The 23,042-nt window shown below is 39.6% G+C and overlaps 1 protein-coding gene across 8 annotated transcripts in view; it reads left to right on the top strand.

Annotated features, from left to right (window-relative positions):
* The window catches only part of SPIRE1 (spire type actin nucleation factor 1), a 204,623-nt gene that overhangs the window by 156,488 nt on the left and 25,093 nt on the right, over positions 1 to 23,042 (top strand). For 4 of the 8 annotated variants that reach the window (XM_088469712.1, XM_088469717.1, XM_088469719.1 and 1 more), the window contains exons 5-10: positions 4,912 to 4,995; positions 7,001 to 7,165; positions 7,405 to 7,491; positions 8,473 to 8,602; positions 12,764 to 12,805; positions 18,887 to 19,053. In XM_088469712.1, coding sequence (XP_088325838.1) covers positions 4,912 to 4,995; positions 7,001 to 7,165; positions 7,405 to 7,491; positions 8,473 to 8,602; positions 12,764 to 12,805; positions 18,887 to 19,053 — 675 coding nt within the window. The remainder of the gene's footprint in view (positions 1 to 4,911; positions 4,996 to 7,000; positions 7,166 to 7,404; positions 7,492 to 8,472; positions 8,603 to 12,763; positions 12,806 to 18,886; positions 19,054 to 23,042) is intronic. The other 4 variants (XM_088469714.1, XM_088469720.1, XM_088469713.1 and 1 more) reach the window with 3 other exon arrangements.

The raw sequence follows: 23,042 nt of genomic DNA, 5'->3' as shown, positions 1-23,042 counted from the left end.
GTATCCTGTGGGGTACATTTTATATGCATTTTCTTTGATGGCGATATTATTTGAGGTTTTGACCATCCCTCCTGATCAAGGGAAACTCAGAAGTCCTGTTCCCATGCTACTTCAATGCTTCTGTGACATGGACATTTGTATTAAACGCCTCAGTTTAGATCTCTAAAGATGTCTTAATCTGGGGCTGGATAAAGACCTTTGGACGAGTATAATGAAAGGGAAGTGCCTGTGAATGATTAAACCCTTTCCCACATGTACTCAGTGATCTCATTCTTTCACACAAGATTGTGTATGATGAAACTACCTAACTTTGTCCCTTTGAAACCCAATTCAAGGACCCAATTAAGTCCTCCTATTCTGATAGGGCAAGTTAGAAGATGGGTAATCCTATTCCTAAAATCAAATCTGTAATACATGGATGTCCCTCTTAAATAAATCACTATCCAAAACTATATGTTTCGCATGTAAAAATTTGCCGGTCAAAATTATAAAAAATATCATAAAGTAAAGCTGATCCACTGCAAACTATAGGTAAATAATCATCAGATTATATACAGGATTCCTTAATTTCCTAGATCCCTATATTGAGGTTTAGATACAACGACACCACATTGGACCTCATTACTGACCCCTTGCACTGTAAGTAAAAGTTGCCGTGAAATTGTTTGCAAATCCACATGGCATGGCTACTGCTAGATATAATGTAATGAGGACTAATTTGTATCATGTTGTATAATATGGAGGCCTGTGCGGCTGGGAGATATTCTGTGTAGTTTATATATACTTCACTCCATGAAGCTATTTATAGGTCAACTATAACCCTTTCCTCTGTTCTTTATTTGGGAAATGCAAATAGTTTTACTGGTTGTTTCTGACAAGGACCTCCCATAAAGATCTCTAGCTGGCTGGTTCTGTGATACTTATACCAAGATCAATAATATTCTGTAATGAGAATATTTTTTACAGTTTACTTTTTAAAATACGGCAGGCAAGCAAAAGTCTCTTACATTAGTTTCTACTAACTGGGCTTTTATATCCAGTCAGCAACGTTTCAATCATTATTATGTTCGGAGTATAAAGAGCTGTTGTGATACTGGAAAGGTCAGAGAGATTACTCTCTCCTACAGAATATAAAAATATTTTTTCAGGCTTTAGTTCCCATGTAAGTAGTTTGGTAAATGTGCTTGGCAGTGCCTTTGCCTGTAGGTACTGTCTGGTGCTTTCATAGTCTGGCAGGCGACGCACATAGCATTATGGGCTGTAGTTGTCTCTGGTAAAACATTTTATTTTTTTGCTAAGTGTCTTTATATACTGAGCTTTCACAGGGGTCAGCCATTCACTCAGCAAACCCAGGGCTCATGCTGCAGTTGGTAAAATAATTCCATAGATCCCTAGACTGGCTTTTTGTAAGGATGATTTAACCTCCCTGGCCCACTTGCATGTCTCCGGAGGCCCTAGGATGGTTGCTAGGTAACACCCTTTTTTGTCATTCTGGATACAAGAATTGTGGCATTTAAGATTCAAAGCAGCTTATTTCTTTTTACTAGAACTGATTCTTAAAGCTTAGCTCCAGCTCTGGGATGATGACGGGCAATACTATCTTATAGCCTAAAATTCTACGTATTGCTGTTTTGTTCTTGTGAGGTTATATTTATATTACAAAAGGAATTGCCGATTAACCAACTGCACAATAAAACATGACAATACACATCCTGCACTATGGCTTTCTTCCTTCTCTATGCAAGTGAAGTGCACCCCCAGCAGGGATGGTGATTGATTTCTTTTTTGTAGTAATGTGGTACCTTGTCCAGCAGAGACTGTGACTGTTCTAGAGCCCCAGACAGCAGTAACGTTGCTGTTTTTTTCAATTTTTGACTTTCATGTTTAACAGAAATAACTTTGATTTATACAAGGAATTCTATGTATTTCCATGAAAAGAATCCTAAGAAATGATCTTGTTTATTTGCTGATGCCTAATTATCTATGCATTCTGTAAAAGGCTGGGTAAGCTCCTTGTTGTTGGGTGGCTTGCAGAAGATGGTCTGGGCGCGTTTTCATTTGGCAAAAACAGAAGACAAATCTCCCAGACATTAGCATTTAGCAGCCATGTACTGAAAGTGGCCACTGTGTTATAAGGGTCTGATCAGCTGTCTTCCCACAGAATACGCTTTTATGTGCAGAGAGAATACCAGCTTCTGTGCGGCAGAGTAACCAACAATTACAGTGGCTTAAAAGGGAAAATGAACCCTGAGAATATGCCCAAGCAAAACAAGCATGCCCCTGTAGAAAGAGAGTGTACTATCTGATGCTGTAGTGGATATCTTTCCATTTACAGAAATATATAGGGGGGGATTTATCAAATCTCAGAGAGCATTAAAGTGGAGAAGTCGCTCATAGCAACCAATCGTCTTCTGTCATATTTCTAGCACAGCCTGTAACATGACGGTTAGAAGATGATTGATCTCCACTTTATCTCTGCAAGTTGTATTTATACTTCAACTGTTTATCATAAAAGCCATTATGGATTTTGTGTCTCCACCAGTGGCTTGGAATGAAATCGTTTGATTATCATGATTATTTAATAGTAGATGACCTATTATCAATTATTTAACAAATGTCGTTGTCATCCTCATGCAAAATTGAAGCGGACTGTTCAGTGATTTGAGATTATTTAGATATTATCATGTTTACAACACTGATACTGATTATTACACATATATATTATATATGTCTATGAATTTACGGACATTATTCTCATGGTCTTGCAAGTGATAGGTGATTTTATGATAGATTTAATATTATAATCTGGCCTAAAACTCTTTAAATAATGAATTATATAGTAGCAGCAATAAAGAACACATTTTAATTCAATCATATTATCCAGTGACTTTGATTTGGATCTTTGACGGCCTGGTCTTAGGTCACTCACTTTCTGGGAACCCACAATTTGAGGTTTATAGTTGCTAGTAAGTTATGCCTTGTGTAGTTGAGAAGCTCTTTGAGGTAAGGGGGTAAATGTACCAAAGGGAGAGTTTTTAGAAGTGAGTTTTAGAATAGATGTTGTCCATAGCAACCAATCTGATTCTAGCTATTATCTTCTAGAACAGGGGTGGGAAACTTTTGTTCTGTCGAGGGCCATTTTTATATATATTTTTATCTATATATATATTTTCGCGTGCATGGTGCAGACCACGCACCCTACGTGTGTTGTCACATGAAACGGGGCCACAATTGCCGGTGATTACAGCAATTCCTGGATCATCCTGAGGATGCTCCGGGGAGCTGTAAGGGCAGCAGTGTGACCTTCTGAAGCGTCCTAAGGACGCTCCAGGCGGCACCGCTGCATAGATTCTGGCTGCAGGGTGTCATTCTAGGTATACAGCTAGCCAGATGAGGCTAGCAGAGAAAAGCTCAGAGGGCCAGACCAAATGACTCCGCGGGTCTTATACGGCCCCCGGGCCTGAGGTTCCCCATCCCTGTTCTAGAAGGTGCTAGTTAAATGCTAAGTAGAATCTGATTGGTTGCTATGGGCAACATCTCTTCTAAAACTCACTTCTAAAAGCTCTCACTTTAGTAAATTTACCCCAAGGTGTTCTAAAGACACAGCATCCATGTGTATTTGTCATTAATATGTGTCTCTTCCTTGTAATACAACAACAGCATTGGTGATGGTGAACTGCCATTTTCATGGGTATGCCCTGGCTTTACTCCCACAAGAGTTAGAACTCTGCATTTAGCATGCAGTTTTAGTGCGAGTTAAATGTATGTAAAGCTATTTGAAAATAAAAGCCAGTCTACCAAGTGAGATCATTCAGATTTGCATTTTTACTTGTACTTTTATATTGAAAACTGTATTCATCTCTAAAAATACAGGTGAAAATGCAGCCTTACGTTCAGTACCTGATGTGGCAATTTATATTGGTATTTAAGAGCCAGAGAGGTAATTAGTTGCTTCGTTTTTGAGACTAGGCACAAGGCATGCTGGGAATGTTCGCCCTTTCAAAATAGCTTTGTGACTCATAGTAAGTGCTGGGTGTTGGGCCGACTGTCTTTACCAAAGTTTATGCCCTTGTGGAACCATAGTTACCTTTACAAAGATTAAGGGGTCTATGTACTTAAGCAGTGATAAGTGACAGAGTGAAAAGTGATAAGTGCCAGCCAATCAGCTCCCAACTGTCATTTTTCAAACACAACCTGTGAGATGACAGTTGCAAGCTGATTGGCTGGCACTTATCACAGACTTATCACTTTTCACTCTGTCACTTATCACTGCTTAGTACAAAGACCCCTAAGTGCCAAACCTTGCAATATACCAAAGCCTATAATGTCAGTTATGTATTACTGTATCAGTACAAACTGTCATTAGCGGTGAAGAGGGTCACTAATGCATCCCTTTACATAGGGACATACACCTCATTGGCACAGTTTCTGTGGGGGGAGATTGGGACCTGTTGATTAATTGATGAAATTCCCACAAAAATCATGTGGAAACAGCAATTTAAGAAATGCCAAATGCAGGAGATATCAGAGATCTCTACCGCACTAAGGAAACTAATGCAGGATGCCACAGTCCCTGTTATTCACAATGAGGACTGCGGTCTTGAGATATTTTACCTCTTGATCGCATTATTACACACAGTGCATGAGTGACCTTAAGGCCACACATGCTAAGTATCAGCAAAGTAAGGAAAAATATTGATCACCTATGGCTTTCACCTGGCTGTACCGGAGACACTCCACGCACATCGCTAGGCATTGTATCGGCTCATAGTATCTACATAGTCAGAGCTTGGATGTAATTCTCATAAACTGAGACATTTGATGGAAAGCATTTGGGCATTCCTATAGTGTTGATTACCGTTTATTTATGTTGTGCCATAATGTTCGCAATAATTATTTTTTATGTTGCAGAGCCTAAAGAAGATACAAGAAATGGATAGGAGCACAACGGACAGATCAGGCTCCGATCTTGATGATTTGAAAAATGCAGACTGGGTAAGACTTGCTTGAGGTATATATTTGCCTGCTCCTGTGCATATTAAATGTACAACTAATAGGATGTGAAACAGCAATGATATCTTACTGCATCAAAGTATATATTGCTTGTTGCTGGAATATTTACACTCCACACGTAGTTAAATTGAAATATGGAGATTTTGTTTTATTAAGTATTTATTTTTTGCAATTTTTTTTTCATATTTGCTAAGCCATGGTTAAAAGATGAGTAACCTGTCTAGTTTCCTTGTCAACGCTGATGTTGTTTTTCTAGTTTTTATTCTTTATTTTTTAACTAAATCCTAACACAAAAAAGTAAGACAAATGTAACATTTGTAAATTTGATATCTGAAATAACAGAGGGCAGTATCCTATTAGCTGCAACTAATTACTGCCAACGGGGCTATCCAATTAGCCCCAATGCCGGCAATTAACGAGGGTTTGCGAAGCAAAATCCCTGATGAGTAATTTCTGTGTTTTCTTGCGATCACTGCGGAGAAAGTACATCGGTTCGCAGATTTTCGCTGATCCTGTGTCTTTTCAGGCGAGGAACGGTAATTTTCTGCATAAAAAAAAAAAAGGGTTATAATTGGATAGCCGATAATGACCATCAGGCTTCATCGCGATAAATGCTGCAAATTACCGCAGTTAGTAGGGGATAAGTAGGAAGACAGATTTCCACTCCCATGAATCAATCATATGGCTCCTCTTGACCTAAAGCACTGACATTACCAAGTTTGAGGACAAATGAGACCCTAACACAGACCCATATATCAGAGTCGGTGAGGGCCTTAGATTACTTTGGTGAACTGATTGTCATTGTAGAATGACCCTACACCTGCTGACTCTTGGATCACAGTGTGACCAAGGAAGTTTCTTTCAATACAAGTGTTTTTATTTAAGTATATGGCCAATATTTGGTTTACAAATATATGTAAGCTTACATTTCTATGCAGGATGGTTTATATCTATAAGTTGTGTTGTATAGTTGGAAAAATAGTCAGTCTCCCTGCTTAGAACCAGAACGCTGTTCCTTTAATAATCCGCACAAGGGTTGTGGTGCATTACATTATACCCTCAGGCATAGGCACAGGAGTGATCTTATGATACAGAACAAGTTCCCTGACAGACTGAGCCACATCTAACCCAGGGAGTCAGTATTGTTTTACATGTTTCTCAACTTATTTAAATATTATTCTGTTCCTTATACAGTACACACTCTATGACATTGACTTTGCATTTACTGGAACAATACCCGCCTTACTTCTATTTCTGATTTTAAAAAGCATGTTTGGCATGTGATAGACATGGGGAATACCACATACAGTATTATCTCCATGACAGAGCGGATCTCGTCACTCAGGCCCGGCCTCCATGGTTTATCACAGCTGGCCAGCACCACCATTCCCTCCTGCTTCCCTCACATTTCCCTGTTACTAGACTAAACTTCTCTTTATTACAACAAACCACATCATTTATGTTGCTAACTGTTGTCAGTTAAATCTATTAATGCATATACTAGTGCTGTTTACATAACCTATACCATATTGGCCTGCTTGTTATTGACTTGCAGCATTTCCATTTGGTATTTGTGTCGGTTCAAAAAGCAAAAGTTTAAAAATAATACTCTATTACAAATGAGTGTAAGATGACATGCAGACTTTCCCACCATGTGAGATCTCCTCACCCTCAGAGCTCATAATACGGAAAGGCCCATCTCTGGGAACTAATGCTTAGGTGCTAGGTGCAGGCATGCGAAAAGAATCTCATACCTCAACATTGTGAAAATAATGGGGGGTGCCCACAGCATAGTGTGTCTAAAACACCCTTAAACTGCTGTACAAGCACACCAGTTTTATTCTTCATTCCTATTCTTGCTAATCTGCCATTGTAGATTTATTGTGGCTAAGGTTATACTGACCTAAGCACAAGAGTGTTTGTTTTGTGCTATAACCAGACTTGAATTTAATGTGTTCAGTATTAAATTGTGTGGATGTCTCCTCAGGCCAGGTTCTGGGTTCAGGTGATGCGCGATCTACGGAATGGAGTCAAGCTGAAGAAAGTTCAAGAGCGTCAGTATGACATGTTACCTATTGAGTTCGAGTTGACTCCGTATGAAATGCTAATGGACGACATTCGTTTTAAACGCTATACATTAAGGAAAGTCATGGTGAGTTTTGCATGCAAAAGTATTGCAGTGTGCAACATTGCGTTGTGGGTTGTAAAATAAATAAATATATATATATATGTATGTATATATATATATATATATATATATATATATATATATATATATTTTATCTTTGTAGTTAATGTAAGAATATTAAATGTTAAATAGATACATTTCTATCATACACAGTTAATCGTGTACTGAGTGACTGACCATGCATGTTTTGCATCTCATTCTAGGTTCAGGGTGACATCCCTCCTCGATTAAAGAAGAGCGCGCATGAAATAATCCTGGATTTTATACGGTCCAGACCCCCGTTAAATCCTGTATGTATTCCTGCTCAACAGTAATCTTCTATCCTGTGCTTTTAGCTCATCTGCCTTGATTCATTTAATGCTTGCAAATTTTACAGTAGCAGGCCTCTGCAATGCTATTTGCACGCTCTATAAAAGCAGATTATTCATCTGAACAGCTGGCAGTAAATTCCCCCATAAGAATAATGAGGTCAAATGCCTTTTTTGTTGTAATGGTTTTCAATTTGAAGAGTATACACTGTAACTTTTACGTACCATTCAGGGTTGCTGGATTTTAATATTATAATTTTGATTTATGCAAAAAAAAAAATATATAGGTATCTCTAGTGAAACCTACACCTGTCACTCAAACTTAATTTGGTACAATTTCTGAGAAATCTATAATATAAACAGCCTAATCTCTTTTTCTGCAGTTGGAGACCCCGTCCCCCTCAGAGCTCTCAGTGGCTAGACAGATACAGTAAGGCAAGAGGCTGGAGAGATACAGGGGGCATAAAGCTAGAGAGATATTGGAGGGCATGAGACTACAGGGGGACAGCTTGGACATGAGGCTGGAGAGACACAGTGGGGGCTTGAGGCAATAGAGAAGTTTGAGGGATGAGGCTGGAGAGACACGGGGAATGAAGGTAGAGAGATATTGGGGGGCATAAGGTTACAGCGGCAGAGATGGGGCTTGAGGCTGAAGAGGCACAGCAGGGGCTTGGGGCTATATCGCAGCCACAAAAGCTATAGACCCAACAAATTACAGGTATAATAAATTGGTGTTTACGGTTTCAAACTATTCTAAAATCCTTATTTATTTGTCACTTATGTATTTCACTTGTGTCTTGATTACTTTTGAGTGACTATTGAGTTTATTTTCCATATTATGCTTATAGTTTATTTCCTAAGGGTATGACAGACTGTTTTACTTACTGGAAATGACTACCATATTTGATAGCCCTCTCAGCATATTTCTATTACACAGGTGACAATAGCATGATTATCTTGCAGGTGTCTGCACGAACATTAAAACCTACACCACCTCGTCCTCGTAGTCTCCATGAACGGATACTGGAGGAGATTAAATCTGAAAGAAAACTGCGTCCTGTGTCTCCTGATGAACTCCGGCATAGCAGGCTGGGTAAGAGCATGGTAGCACAGACATGTTATTACAAATAAAAAAAGCCTAACAAAAAAAAAAATAAAAGCTTCTGAGTAGTAATCATATTTGAAAGAATTCTGTTCCACATCTAGGACCAGCAAATATTGCATGTTACAAATTTTCAGTCAGTCTTAAGAAAATGTATTGTAGGATATTTTTGGTAACACTGTAGGCAAGATGATATGCCTATTGCATCCAGTGTGATTCTGTGACTTTTGTGTAACAGTTGCTGAAAAATTAACTTTTGATTAGTTGTTATGAGCAGTATCACTGTTTCTACACTATTACATGTAGTACAGATTCCATGATGTCTGTCAGTAACTACAGGAGGGTTGTTTTCTTTTAATTGAAAAATAAATACAAGAATGAGTTGTGTGCTACCAGTTACAGCAATCAAACCAACAGGTATGAATGACCGGAACATACGAGGTAGACTGAGAGTGGTCAGACATGTGGCATAGGTTAGAGAGGACCATACCCATGAGGGAGGGGATAATGAGACATAGGAAAAACTGGGAAACAAAGTGGAAGTGGTGGTCAGAAGTAGAAGGAGTGAACATGAGTGCCTAGGAGGAAGTAGACTAGACAAACATGAAGATGTGGGCTTTGAGGGAGGGTTTGAAGAATTGTAGGTTGGAGAGAATGTGGTTGGACGAGGCAAGGAGTTCTGTAGGTAGGGTGCAGCGCAAGAGATATCTTAGGAGTGGGATAAGGTTATAAAAGTGGAATAGAGGTAAAGATTAGATACAGATTGGAGATGTTGAGCTTTCATCTGATCAAAGAAGTATGGGGAGAGCGTTAGTGAGGGCTTTGTAAGTGAGAATGAGGAAGGTGAACTGAATTCTGGAGGGAATAGAAAGCCAGATGTATAGTATGGTGCAATTTCTGAGAAGACTGAAAAAGAAGCGGCAGAGAGGAGAGAGTGTGAATCTCAAACTCCATTACAGGAAAGAAGGAACTAAGGATGAAGGGAGTGTTGCTCTGATGAGAGGGGATTGTGTGTAGTAAATATATGGCGCTGATTGAGGAGGGGCATGTCTGGAAGGGCAGATAAGCAAATTAATAATGGCAAAGAGGCACCAGGGGTTATTGGACAGAGAGGAGATGAAGGATTTGAAGTAGTTGTTTGGCTGTGTAATAGGAATAAAGGATTCATTTATATTGGATATAGTCAGTATCATAGTGGAATTTTCTCCATTGACATTCAGCAGAGCTTGAGCACTTTTGTAGGTAGGGTATCATTTGCAAACCGTCAGGTTTGGCATTTGAAGAACCAGAGATGAAGTTGGGTGGCCGAGTACGATGTACTAATATTGTGGATGTCTGGCAGAAGTAAAGGCCTGAAATACAAGTGCTTATATATGGGAATGTTGTTATGTTTTAATAATACAACTTTATCAGGATTTTCAACATGTACTTATCTGGCAAGAGCATTACACATTTGGAAAAAAAAACACTGATGCAAAGGGTCATGCGGAACAACAATGAAATGATCATTACACCCTACATGGATGTCTCTCCCATGTACAGAAACAAAAGCATAATGCTTATAAAAGGAGCAAATTCTGACACAATGGCACCATATTGCTCTCAAGAAGACAGAAAATGGAAACATCAGTATTAATTCCCAACAAATAACCTCTTACTGTTTTATTTATTTTCATTGTTTTTCTCTTGAATTTAGTAGTTAATCTATTTACATATTAATGATCTAAACAAATGATCACTTACAGTATCTTATCTTATATCTAAACTTGTTTTCCAAGTCTTTTAGAAATGTACAGTAGTATATGGTGTGCTTTTTATATTTGTTACACAGCTGAAACATTTATTGTACTCAATGGTGTATTTATTATACAATTTTAGTTTATACTGCTGGCTAGGTATAGGTTATGCCTATGTAACCAAACACTGTATTTGCTAAAGCTTAGTATGTTTAGGAAATACAAATATGCTTGTATTCTACTGCTAAAGCTGCACTTTTTTGTCAAATGTGTGTTTGTATAAGATGTTCTCATTTAGCCAAATATTTCTGCAGCTCCTAACTGTATATTTCTGCAGCTTCAGCACTATTCACGCTCATGGACTGGTATATTGATTATCTGTTAGGGATTGCAGCAAGTGGTGCAGTTAGACTATTCCACAAGGAATTGAGGCTGATCCACAGAAATCCTATGGCCGTGCCATGCTTACCGAGTATGAAACAGACATATCCGATATAAAGTCTACATTCTTTCTGGATGTGACAAAGCTGTATAGCAGGCTACATCCTCTTTGATGGTATTACCAGCAATTCCTTTAACTCTGATTTGTAACAAACAGTGACTATTTGTCATATCTATCTTTAATCACTTAAGCTGCATACACACACAACGATTTTTTGAACGATTATCGTTAAACGATATCGTTTAACGATAATCGTTTGAAAAAATCGTTCACTTTCTGAGTCAAACGATGAACGATTAACGTTTATGCGCGTTCACGTTTGTAGTTCAGTCAGACTTGTCAACTCAACGACTTTCATTAAGGGAATATGCAAAAAATTTTTGTAGTTCAAAAAAATCGTTCATTACACTTTAAAAAAAATCTGACAGAAAATCGTTGGTAACAAAATCGTTGTGTGTGTGTGTGTACAGCTTAACTGATACAACACTTCATAATTTAGAGCACTTTACTTCTGTCATCTATTTATTAGATGTACTGACATTGGTGACCTAAAGTAATGTGGTGTGTACACAGCTGGTTTCTCGCTGCATTAAAAAGGAATTAATCTTTTTTTTAATCCACTTTCTGTAATTATTGATTTTTCTATATAAATGAAATTAATAACAATAAAAAAGAGAAACAATGGAAATAAGGGTATTTATGTATATCAACATCAAATAGAAATATAGTTAAACAGAAATAGTGGATGAGCTAGATATATAATAAAAATATGAGGTCACATAATCCTGGTGTCAGTCACTATGGCCATCCTTTTTTCATTCTTTATTATGTAAATAAGCTTATATTTCACAGCTGTAACCAAGAGATCAGAAGGCTTTTATCTTGTGGCCAGATGTATATTAGCAGCATGCAGGAAATGATATAAAGCAGAGTGGGGGGTTTACAGACACTTTCTCTCTAATTGCAAAACAACTGAAGATTGTTACACTTTGCTGGCAATTCCCACCAACCACATGCACACTTGACAACTAGACCAGAATTATGAACTTGGACGTTCCAAAATTCAAGTTCACACCCCTCTCCCTTTTTGATGTACATAGGAGTTCTGTTTCCAAGTGGAGTACTGTGGAGATTGTAAGAAAGGAATGTGACTTTCTGCAACAGGTCATGTTAACCCTGCAAACCAGCTGGGAAGAAATTATAAACCTGATGTATTTAGTTTGAAATATTCAGATAGAGAGGGTTAAAATTTGTCAAGGAACATCAACTTGTTAAGATCAAGAATGTTATATGCCTTTGTCACTATGGAGTATATCCACCAGCTGTACTTCACAGGGCATCATGTAGGTGGAAAGTCAGGATTTCCCGGGAAGTAGGTGAAGGTTGGGCCCTGAGCTACTTATACAGGCTGTTTACTACAGGAGCAATGAACTGTAAGCTAATACTGAGGGAGCCTATGGAGGGATGTGGTGGCTTCATGAGAAGGTTTAGGATTTTGGAGTTTAAGGTTCTATCCTCAATGCAACCCAAGAGGGTAAGCTGTAAAATGGGAATGTAGCTTTATACAGGCTTTTTGTTGCTCTCCTAAACTTTAACAACACAATTTCTTAAAATGGCTTCGGCATCTCAGTATAAGGGTACATTTTTGCAGAGAAATATGCAGTCATTTATCAATATTGTCAATAAGCACTAAAGCATTCTATTAAGAATTTCTTTTGATGTTGATCACTTTTTTATTTTTTGAAGTTAGATATTGAAACAATAGTAGACTACAACAGAAAGGATAATTGCAGGAGCAGATAGTGTATAATTATATACATGAGTCTCATGTCTATGTTTTGGGTGTATTTAAAGTTTAAATTCATCCACATTTCAGATACAGCTATCCAAGTCAGGTGTAATCTGAAATGTTTTAGTGTTTGTGTACTTTATTTTGTATATATTTGTCCTAACAGACTGCTTTTGTTTTTCCAGTAATGCGGCCCCTTAGCATGTCATACAGTTTTGACTTGTCAGGTAAAATGTGCACCTAGTTCAATCACATTGGTGTTGTGGTACCGCCTCCATGTGGTCATTTGTGGGAATATTCTCTTTTCTATCATGGTCAGAAATACACAGTAACAACTGTAACATCAGAGTGGTGTTTTTTATTCTTCCCAAACGCCAGGGCTACAGAAATAGTTCACCTGTATTAATGGGAGGACATATTATACATTTGACAGTACATCTAACACAACAAGCTCCCATCTATATATTGCTGGCTGTCTACATACATAAATATCCCGTTTTATCTTTCCCTACCAAGGAGCCAGGTGTTTGCGCTTTACAGTTAATGGTAAATGTTTTTTTTTGAAGAGCTGTGATTTTTTTTGACCCCCGGAAGGCCCATGCTTGAATCCCATAAGTACAACACACGCATGAAAGGTTCTCTAGTCTCAATAATGTTTTGTTTTTTTCAAGCACCAAAGTGTTATTTCTGATTATCAGTTACTAAACGTTTTATATAACCAATATGTAGGTATTGTGCACTGTAACTGATCTCTTTATTACTATTTCTATAATTTTAATTAATTAGTTTTGATTTGTGAGTGAGCAATTCTAGTGTGTTCTAAAGTTATTCCTGACCATGAGAGAATTTCCCCCCCTTAATGTCTCCTTTGTTCTTCATTTCTACTCCCAGTTTTGTGGTCTGTACTAAAGGCTGTGCTGTGTTGTGGTGTCTGTAATTATATGTGGATATACAACCGTTTTCAGTCCATGAATTTGCCTTACAGAAATGACTATTTCTTATTCTGAAAAAAAAAAAACTAAAGTCAATTTGTGTTGATAATTGTGTATGCAGTTTGAATATTTTTGTTACACTATCATTTGCATATGTGAAAATATATATATATATATATATGTATGTATGTATGTACACAAATGGGTATACACTGTACTAAAATTAAAATAGACACCGAAAGTGATTATTATTTTCTTTTGAGACTCACCACTAAGATTTATGATGACCTACTTTAGTTGTACTTTGTATAATTGTGTTTGTGATTTAACTTCTGAGATTGTTGCCTCTACCTTACACAATGTGGCTGTTTTGGTTGACAAGTTTTTGCACTCTTTTATTTGCTAAAATATACACTAAGGGGTCTATGTATTAATAATCGTGGCAATGCCGCGATCATTAACATTCCAACTCGCCGGGAATATTTTCATTTTTAATAAAAATATCCCAGCTATGTGCTACCGGGAACTCGCAGGGACAGCGATTGCGGTAACCGCTGTCCCCGTGAGTTACATCCTTGGCATTTCGGAGAAGGCTTTCACTGAAGTGAGACTTCCCCGGGGGAAGCTGACACTGCGCATGCGCTCAGCATCAACTTCCTGGACTGGCCGGTGGCTGCAGGGAGCGAGATTGGAAAGTCCCTCTCCTGCATCAGGAGCCCCCATAGGCAAAGAGTAGTTTGGTGCAAACTACCGGGGCTAAACTCAGAAAAGCTTCGCTTTTTGTAGTTTAGTACATAGGAGTCAGATCGTAGTACCCATTGATAATAATGGGAACTGCGATCTGAAGTGCTAATGAGCACTTTACCAGAGATTTATGTTAAATCCCTTGCATTGTGCTATTAGTACATAGGATCATTGTATAAAATTATGCAGAAACTGCAGTTTCTGCATAATTTTATGTAAAAAAAACTGCTTGATACATATGCCCCTAAGTCAGTGGTTCCCAAACTTTTTTGAATCACGGCACCCTAGAGTATCACCATTTTTTTCACAGCACCCCTAAGTTTAGGTTTGTTATTGACATTTTCAAAAAAAATATAGTGAAGTAAATTGTGCTTACCTCTCATCCTTAGGTGCAGTTATATGGTGGTGGACAGGATTGTGCTTCTGTTTGTCCACAAATTTACATTACATTGACCATAAATAATTTGATTTGATGCTGGACCATTAACCTGAGGCACCCCGTTTGGGAACCACTGCCCTAAGTAATAAAATAATTGTATACATCAAAGAGTCAATTACTCACTTTAAATTATTTTATGATGCTTTTAATAATGTTTTTCTTTCTAAAGAATTAAGTTTAGTATTAGAATTAAAGGGTATTAAATACAGTAGCTTTTTAATGGTACATCTATGTGTTAGTGGTTTGCAGAAAGGCCAGGTTTTTAAAACTTTGCTTTTTCAGGGTAAACTGTATTTAAAATAAATAAATATAAGAGCCATAATATCTTCACCTATCAATGGTCTGTTCATTTAGGTGACGATTATTTTAAAGTTGGGGGAAAAGAAAAACCTGCAGCTAATAAGATGACTGCAATTGTTACTGTCGTTATAGGGGGTGAGTGTGCAGTCCCTGGTGATGGAGCCCCTCTCCCACTTGTGAGTGTGCAGTCCCTGGTGATGGAGCCCCTCTCCCACTTGTGAGTGTGTCGGGATGAGGCTAGAAGTTTCGGGGCTGTGTCATGCTATGAAGGGGGGAAAGAAGAAAAATAGGATGCCGGCAACTGAGTGTTTAATATTGGAGAGAGCAGGGTCCTCTGACAGCAAATGTTTGATGTGAGGCTCCTTTTAAACTGATGTGGTAAAACTCTGCGATCAAATGCACTTGTCTGCTGTATAAACTTCATACATTCAACTTGGTTTAATATTAGTAATTTTTAATTTAGTATAAATTAGTCTTTTTTTAATATAATTTTTGTTATATAATGTGATATATTTCTGCCTCCAAAAACATCAAGCTGTTTTCATAATCCTATATATTGCTATGCTTAAAACAATAAGAAACTAACATATTGGTTTAATAGCAGCCATTATAATGGTATTTTTGTGTACCGAGTATTATAATTATTTGAGAAGAGGTCTGTGTGATGACTATCTATACCAGTGAATAAAATACACTACATTGGCCTCCACAAGACTAAAACGCACTACATTGGCCTCCACAGGAAGAAAACATACTACATTGACCTCCACAGGAATAAAACACTCTACATTGGCCTCCACAGGAATAAAATACACTACATTGGCCTCCACAGGAATAAAATACACTACATTGGCCTCCACAGGAATAAAATTCACTACATTGGCCTCTCCAGGAATAAAATGCACATTTATTGGCCCTAGAGAAATAAAACGCACATCCATTGGCCCCAGGGGTGTATCTATAGATCCGAGCACCGCTGCCAAAGAAAGGGACTGGCGCCTTCCCCTCCCCTCCCCCCATATTTTGTGAATGATTACACTCTGTGAAGGGGAAGGGGTCACTGGGTGCAGCCGTACAGTTCCTGCTCTAGTTCACTTCCCTGTCTGTTATTCTTCTCCCCCCTCCTCCCCATCTGTGTTATTGTCACCCCTCCTCCCCATCTGTGTTATTGTCCCCCCTCCTCCCCATTTGTGTTATTGTCCCCCTCCTCCCCATTTGTGTTATTGTCCACCCTCCTCCCCATCTGTTATTTTCCCCCCTCCTCCCCATCTGTTATTGTCCACCCTCCTCCCCATCTGTTATTTTCCCCCCTCCTCCCCATCTGTGTTATTGTCCCCCTTCTCCCCATCTGTGTTATTGTCCCCCTCCTCCCCATCTGTGTTATTGTCCCCCTCCTCCCCATCTGTGTTATTGTCCCCCCTCCTCCCCATCTGTGTTATTGTCCCCCCTCCTCCCCATCTGTGTTATTGTCCCCCCTCCTCCCCATCTGTGTTATTGTCCCCCCTCCTCCCCATCTGTGTTATTGTCCCCCCTCCTCCCCATCTGTGTTATTGTCCCCCCTCCTCCCCATCTGTGTTATTGTCCCCCCTCCTCCCCATCTGTGTTATTGTCCCCCCTCCTCCCCATCTGTGTTATTGTCCCCCCTCCTCCCCATCTGTGTTATTGTCCCCCCTCCCCATTTGTGTTATTGTCCCCCCTCCCCATTTGTGTTATTGTCCCCCCTCCCCATTTGTGTTATTGTCCCCCCTCCTCCCCATCTGTGTTATTGTCCCCCCTCCTCCCCATCTGTGTTATTGTCCCTCCTCCTCCCCATCTGTGTTATTGCCCCCCTCCTCCCCATCTGTGTTATTGTCCCCCCTCCTCCCCATCTGTGTTATTGCCCCCCTCCTCCCCATCTGTGTTATTGTCCCCCCTTCTCCCCATCTGTGTTATTGTCCCCCCTTCTCCCCATCTGTGTTATTGTCCCCCCTTCTCCCCATCTGTGTTGTTGTCCCCCCTCCTCCCCATCTGTGTTGTTGTCCCCCCTTCTCCCCATCTGTGTTGTTGTCCCCCCTTCTCCCCATCTGTGTTGTTGTCCCCCCTTCTCCCCATCTGTATTATTGTGCTACCTCACTTCCTCGTCTGTGTTGTTGTGCTCCCCCTCCTCCTTATCTATGTTATTGTGCACACCCCTCCTCCCCATTGGTGTCTGTTATTCTGCACTCTCCTCCCCATCGGACTCTCCCCCCACCCCTCGTACCCATCAGTGTCCGTTATTGTGTGTCCCCCACCCCATTCACTTACCTTCCCAGCTTCTTCTCTCTTCACATATTCCCCTGTCTTCTCGGCTGCTCCTCCACTGAAACGGCACTCTCCTCTTCGAAGGACTGGGTGACTGGCGGAGCGGCTGGGCAGACGGTCAACGCGGCTTGCGTGACCTGTGATGTCATGCCACCGCATCTAGGCATGGGCCGGGCGCGTCTGAGCTCAGCGGCAGTGTTGAGCGGTCCATTCTACAATGTGACCAGCAGCTCTCGTGCCGCGGCACACTACAATACCGCCTGTGCCGCTGCTCAGCGGTTGGAAACCTCTGGTCTATACGACGTAACTTTTTCAATGCAATATTGAGTCTAACAATTCATCAGACATTAGGGATCTTAATGAGGTCTCAAGACACTGTGATCATTGGGTTTTAGTCATTTGATTGTTGCCATCCTTTATTATTATTGGTTTAGCCCTCAAAATGGGCTGCCTCCACTGTAAATAGACATAAAAACTATAAACTAATACAAAGAACAATGATTTGCTATAATCAAAATTCACCAATCAGATGTCCATTTGTAGCAGTTTAGTGTATCCAGTCATATGAAAAACTTTTTGCTTGATATGATCTACAGTACATTATTACATTTTGTACCATATTTTTAAATAAGTGCTATTGTCTAGCAATAGGACATGTAAGAAAATAAGTTTACATTCTAGTTGTCTGGCTCAGCTGTAAAGATTGTAGTAAACTGAATTTACCTTCAGCAACCTCAAAACTTTTTTTGTTGTTGGAGAATTGGGACAAATGCGCAGTCACCATGGCTTTACACATGAGAAGGGAGCATTGTCACAAGTCCTGGGGTTGTGACCAGCTTTTCCAGCACGCTGGGCCACCTCGTCCCCTCCCCTTAAAGAACCCTATTGAATGCTGGGCTCACCATGCAGAGCAGCAGAGAACAGGGGGCATACAGTACATTGTAACCTTCTTGCCCAAATGGGACAGGGGAATAATGCTCTCAAATCAGGACAATTTGCGGGAGGTACCCTACTGTGCTAATTAGATGCTTTGCCTAGTAGTAATATGATAATTTAGCGAACTTCACATGCATGCAAAATTGCACGTGTATTCTGCCTGTATTTGTAGTATGGTTTGCATCACCTGACTGTTAACACACTTCTATTATGTTTGTATTATTTGTGTTGATGTTTGTATCGGTCAATACTTTTTATAATAAAAATATATATATGCTATACTGGAATTCTGTATACAATTGTATAAATATGACAGTACCTGGTGTTTCTAAATTGAGTGACATTATTCTTTTCAATGTTGGTGTTTGCGGAAGAAAAAAAAAACATGTAAGTCAAAATGATAAGGTGGTAATTGTCACTTACTGAAGAGCACACAGGCCTCACCTCTGTCTCTTTGCTAAGTACTTGACAACTTCTCGGACTTGGGGAGTTTTGTGTGTTTCTACCTAATTCTGTTACAATTACGTTGTCAGCCGGCCAAGTCAGGCCACTCTCTCACAAGTTGTAATGTAATCATTATGTAAGTGTAAAATGAAGCCAGGCACTTGTTGCGTATCACGTGACATGCCTTGATTGCATTAAGTAAGCATTGTGTATTTTCTGGTTTCATAATCTAGATGTTTCTACTCCACAAGTCACAAGAAAGCAGCCAGGGAGCCCAGCATTGAATGGTGATGTGACCGACGGGGCCAGAGCGAGCAGCCGATCCATGCAAGTGACTGTTCAGCGGAGGAAGCTGCTGAAAGCCCCGACACTCGCTGAGTTGGACAGTTCAGAGTCAGAGGTAAACCCTCATTTCTCTGTCCAGCTGCTACATATGATTGCCAGCCAGATGGCAGGGACTTATAATTGGCTCTGAATTACAGGTTACAGCCCCTGACATGACAGTGCACCTGGTGTGTGAGGTGTAAGCTTGCGAGGAGGGCACTCTTACCTCTGTGTCTGACTGTTAACACCCCATCCTGTTGTATTACTGTGTGTGTTCACAATTATAAGGTGCTATGATATGAAGTGGTGCAACATAAATAAGAGATTATTCCAATGTGTAAGTCCCAGTCACAGCTGGTGGGCAGAACATTTTCCTACATATTACTCCACACCCTCAGGCATAACCTCCCCCTCCCCCTTCCCTCCTTTTGTTCATATGACATTTTTTTTGTACATTTTGGAGATGCTGATCAAGTTTTACACCATACAGTATGTTATCTTCCTGACTCGTGTTTTGCTGTAATAAAAGCTCTCTGACTGGCCTATGTGTTTCTAGCTCTTCCAAATAACATACCAGTCATACCAGAACTGCTGGAAGAATGATTTAGAATTCCATGTGGGAACAGAATATTCCTATAATCAGTAAAGTAGTATAAATATGCTGTACAATAGAGTATATGAAGTATATATAACCTCTAGCTGTATTGGTTACGTTTTCAACAAACAAGTAATGCGGTCACTTACTTTTTATTGCGCCTATTCAGTTATCCGCGAGGCAGCCCACTTCTTCCAAGCTTCATGCGGTGAGATCAGTGAATGGGGGCGGCCATTGCTATATTCTGTTTTTTCTCAATAAGTTGATTCTGAAGTACTGCTTTCTTTTATGGTTTATGAGGTATCTATGATGTCCAATTAACTTCTCACAAGCTCGTTGTGGTATTATTAAGCTTGTGGTTTTGATCCCCCAAGATAAGGTTTCATAATTGGAGTATATTGTACCCAAACACAGAACAAAGTGGTGATATAGTTATCTGTGCTTTATGGTTATTGGGATGTCATTTTATTTATTCCTAATGTACCATCAACAGGCTTTTCATGTAGTTCTGCAAAGGGGTCTTCCCGCTTGAAGTTCAAATTGACGCTCCTTTCCCCAGTCCTTGTACCTGGGAACACTAGTACAGGCATATCTTCCTATATAATTACATAAATCATTGTATAAATAGTGCTGCACGGCAGTTTCATTTACCCTGTTGCTGAGTATGTGGGTATGCTTTGCCAGATAAAACAGCATTTCTGACTCATCAAGTTCCTCATCCATTTATCTGAATGGAGAAAGAAATGCCTCAGAGTGACACACAGGATGTGCCATGTTATGTTACAAACGTCAACATAATCATTTCCAAATGTAAATCATATGTCACCAAGAAAACTAACAATGTGTGTTTTCACAGTGTGGAGTTGTCTTGCTCATTGCTTAATATGTTTTACAGCCATTATTTTTGTTAACACAATTATGTATGTATAGAGAATATCTTAGAATCCAGTATATATGTTAGGACAAGATTAGCTTGGCCCACAGCTTACAGCTCCACACAGCTACGAGTAAACTCGGTTATTGGTTCATATGAAGTAAAAAAAACAAATAATGCAGTCATTTGAGTTACTGTGATATCACTAGCCCAGTATCCGGATGAAAGGTCGACAGACAAAAGATCGACAATGTATAGGTCGCCATTAAATGGTCAGCAGGTACAAACTGTCAGCAGATTCAAATGGTCCACACACCAATGGTCAACACAAAAAAGGTTGTCCCTTTTGTTTTTTCCAACATTTTTAAGGTTAGTGTTAGGCACTTGGGGGGAGGGTAAGGGTTAGGCTGCCAGTGGGGACGGTTATGGTTAGGCATTAGAGGGAGAGTTAGGGTTAGGCTACGGTTAGGATTAGGCACTTGGGGGAGGTTTAGGATAGGCACTTGGGGGAGGTTTAGGATTAGGCACCAGGGGGAGTGTTAGGGTTATGCACTAGGGGAAGAGTTTGGAATAGGCTTAAATAAAAAAAATAATTTAAAATTAAATTTTTTGTGTGTCTACTGTTTGTCCCTGTCGACCTTTTGGTGTCGACTTTATACATTGTCGACCTTTTGTCTGTCGTTCTCTTATACCACATCCCACTAGCGCCATCCAAATATGGGAACCAAACAATGCACACAGGGCAAAGCACAGCTGCCAGTCACTCTGTTTTCTGTCACTATATTTGAATTTCTCAGAAACATCATATCAGAGCAGAAGGACCTCACAATCAGATGGTAATATGTTGTTTAATGTTAAACACTAGTTTACTAATTGTATATGCAGAACTTGCTTATCATAGGCGTTCTAGTAGCATAAAATAAGTTGATTGATTATTCCTCAAGTGTGATCTAAAAATAAAAAGGATGGAAAGAAGTGTACTCTGCGTGGCAGACTTTTAGGAATTCTTTTGTGAAACCCTCATTACCAGTGGCGGCTCCAGAGGTGAGGCTGCAGTGTAGTTACAAAATTCTAATAGACCATAGTGTGTGCCCTAATCCTAAACTCTGACTAGTGAAGAATACAATGACACTCTCTCCTATAGAAAGCTAATTTCATGCCTTTTTTCTTTAATCTGAAATAGTGGTTATTAGGATTTCAATAGGAATAAATGCACTTTGCGAATATAAACCTTTATTATATTAAAGTGCACAATACCAGCTATTGAATAAGTATAAGTATTTTGTGTACAGTTTTTCTTGGTAAACTGCTCTAATTTATTTGCAATGTCTGTATCGCAATGTTCTAAGGGAGTGTCTGTAAAGAAAAGGTTGACAATGTCGACATTCATTTGGGAGCAGGTAAGTCACCACTGGGCCACCAGAGACGACCTGTCAACATTTCAATCTACAATTTTTATGTTATTATGTCGACATTAACTTTCAATAGGTGAAATTTTGAAATTCTCAAAATGTCGACATTAGGATTAAGGTTAGGCTGCGGATGGGGGATGTTAGGGCTCGGCACTACAGTGAGAAGTGGGGATTAGGGTTAGGGGAGAAATACTCACCAGAACGCTGGAGGATCTGACCAGCAAGTCAGTCACCTGAGCCCTGGGGACCAGGAAGCTGCCGCTGGAGGTGCTTCCCCCATCTGGAGCAGGTGAGTCACCGCTGGTCCAACAGGGAAATATCTTGACATTCTAACATGTCGTCATTTAATCACTGTCGACATGATGAATGTCAACATTGGCAACATTATAACCCTGTCGACATGATGAATGCTGACATCATGACAGTTGACATCATACTTAGTGCGCCTCCCAAATGTTTTAATTTTAATTTTTTTTATTATTTTTTTTTTCCAGGTCTGTGCTAAAATACTGTGATGTATGAATTATAACTAATGGGGAATAAAATCAAGACCAATGCAAATTTTAGTCTTCTTTTTCAATCTCATTGTACTCATCATCCCCTTGTCATGGTTTTAACTTGATGTTTTTCTTTTAAGACTTTTCACCCTTCAATTAGAAATTCTTGTGACGCATGTACCCTAGCAGTGTGATAAACCAATATATCCCGACACACCGTGGTTAGGAAATATGTAGCCTTGCAGTGTGACAAACCAATATATCCCGACACACCGTGGTTAGGAAATATGTAGCCTAGCAGTGTGACAAACCAATATATTCCGACACACCGTGGTTAGGAAATATGTACTCTAGCGGTGTGACAAACCAATGTATCCTGACACACTGTGGTTGGGAAATATGTAGCCTAGCGGTGTGACAAACCAATGTATCCTGACACACCGCGGTTGGGAAATATGTAGCCTAGCAGTGTGACAAACCAATGTATCCTGACACACCGTGGTTGGGAAATATGTAGCCTAGCAGTGTGACAAACCAATGTATCCTGACACACTGTGGTTGGGAAATATGTAGCCTGGCAGTGTGACAAACCAATGTATCCCGACACACCGTGGTTAGGAAATATGTAGCCTAGCAGTGTGATAAACCAATGTATCCTGACACACTGTGGTTAGGAAATATGTACCC

Source organism: Taudactylus pleione, unplaced genomic scaffold (genome assembly GCF_031769625.1).
Source record: "Taudactylus pleione unplaced genomic scaffold, aTauple2 ptg000093l, whole genome shotgun sequence".
NCBI lineage: Eukaryota > Metazoa > Chordata > Amphibia > Anura > Myobatrachidae > Taudactylus > Taudactylus pleione.
The sequence above is the reverse complement of the archived record's forward strand: the minus strand, read 5'-3'. Positions and strand labels throughout refer to the sequence as shown.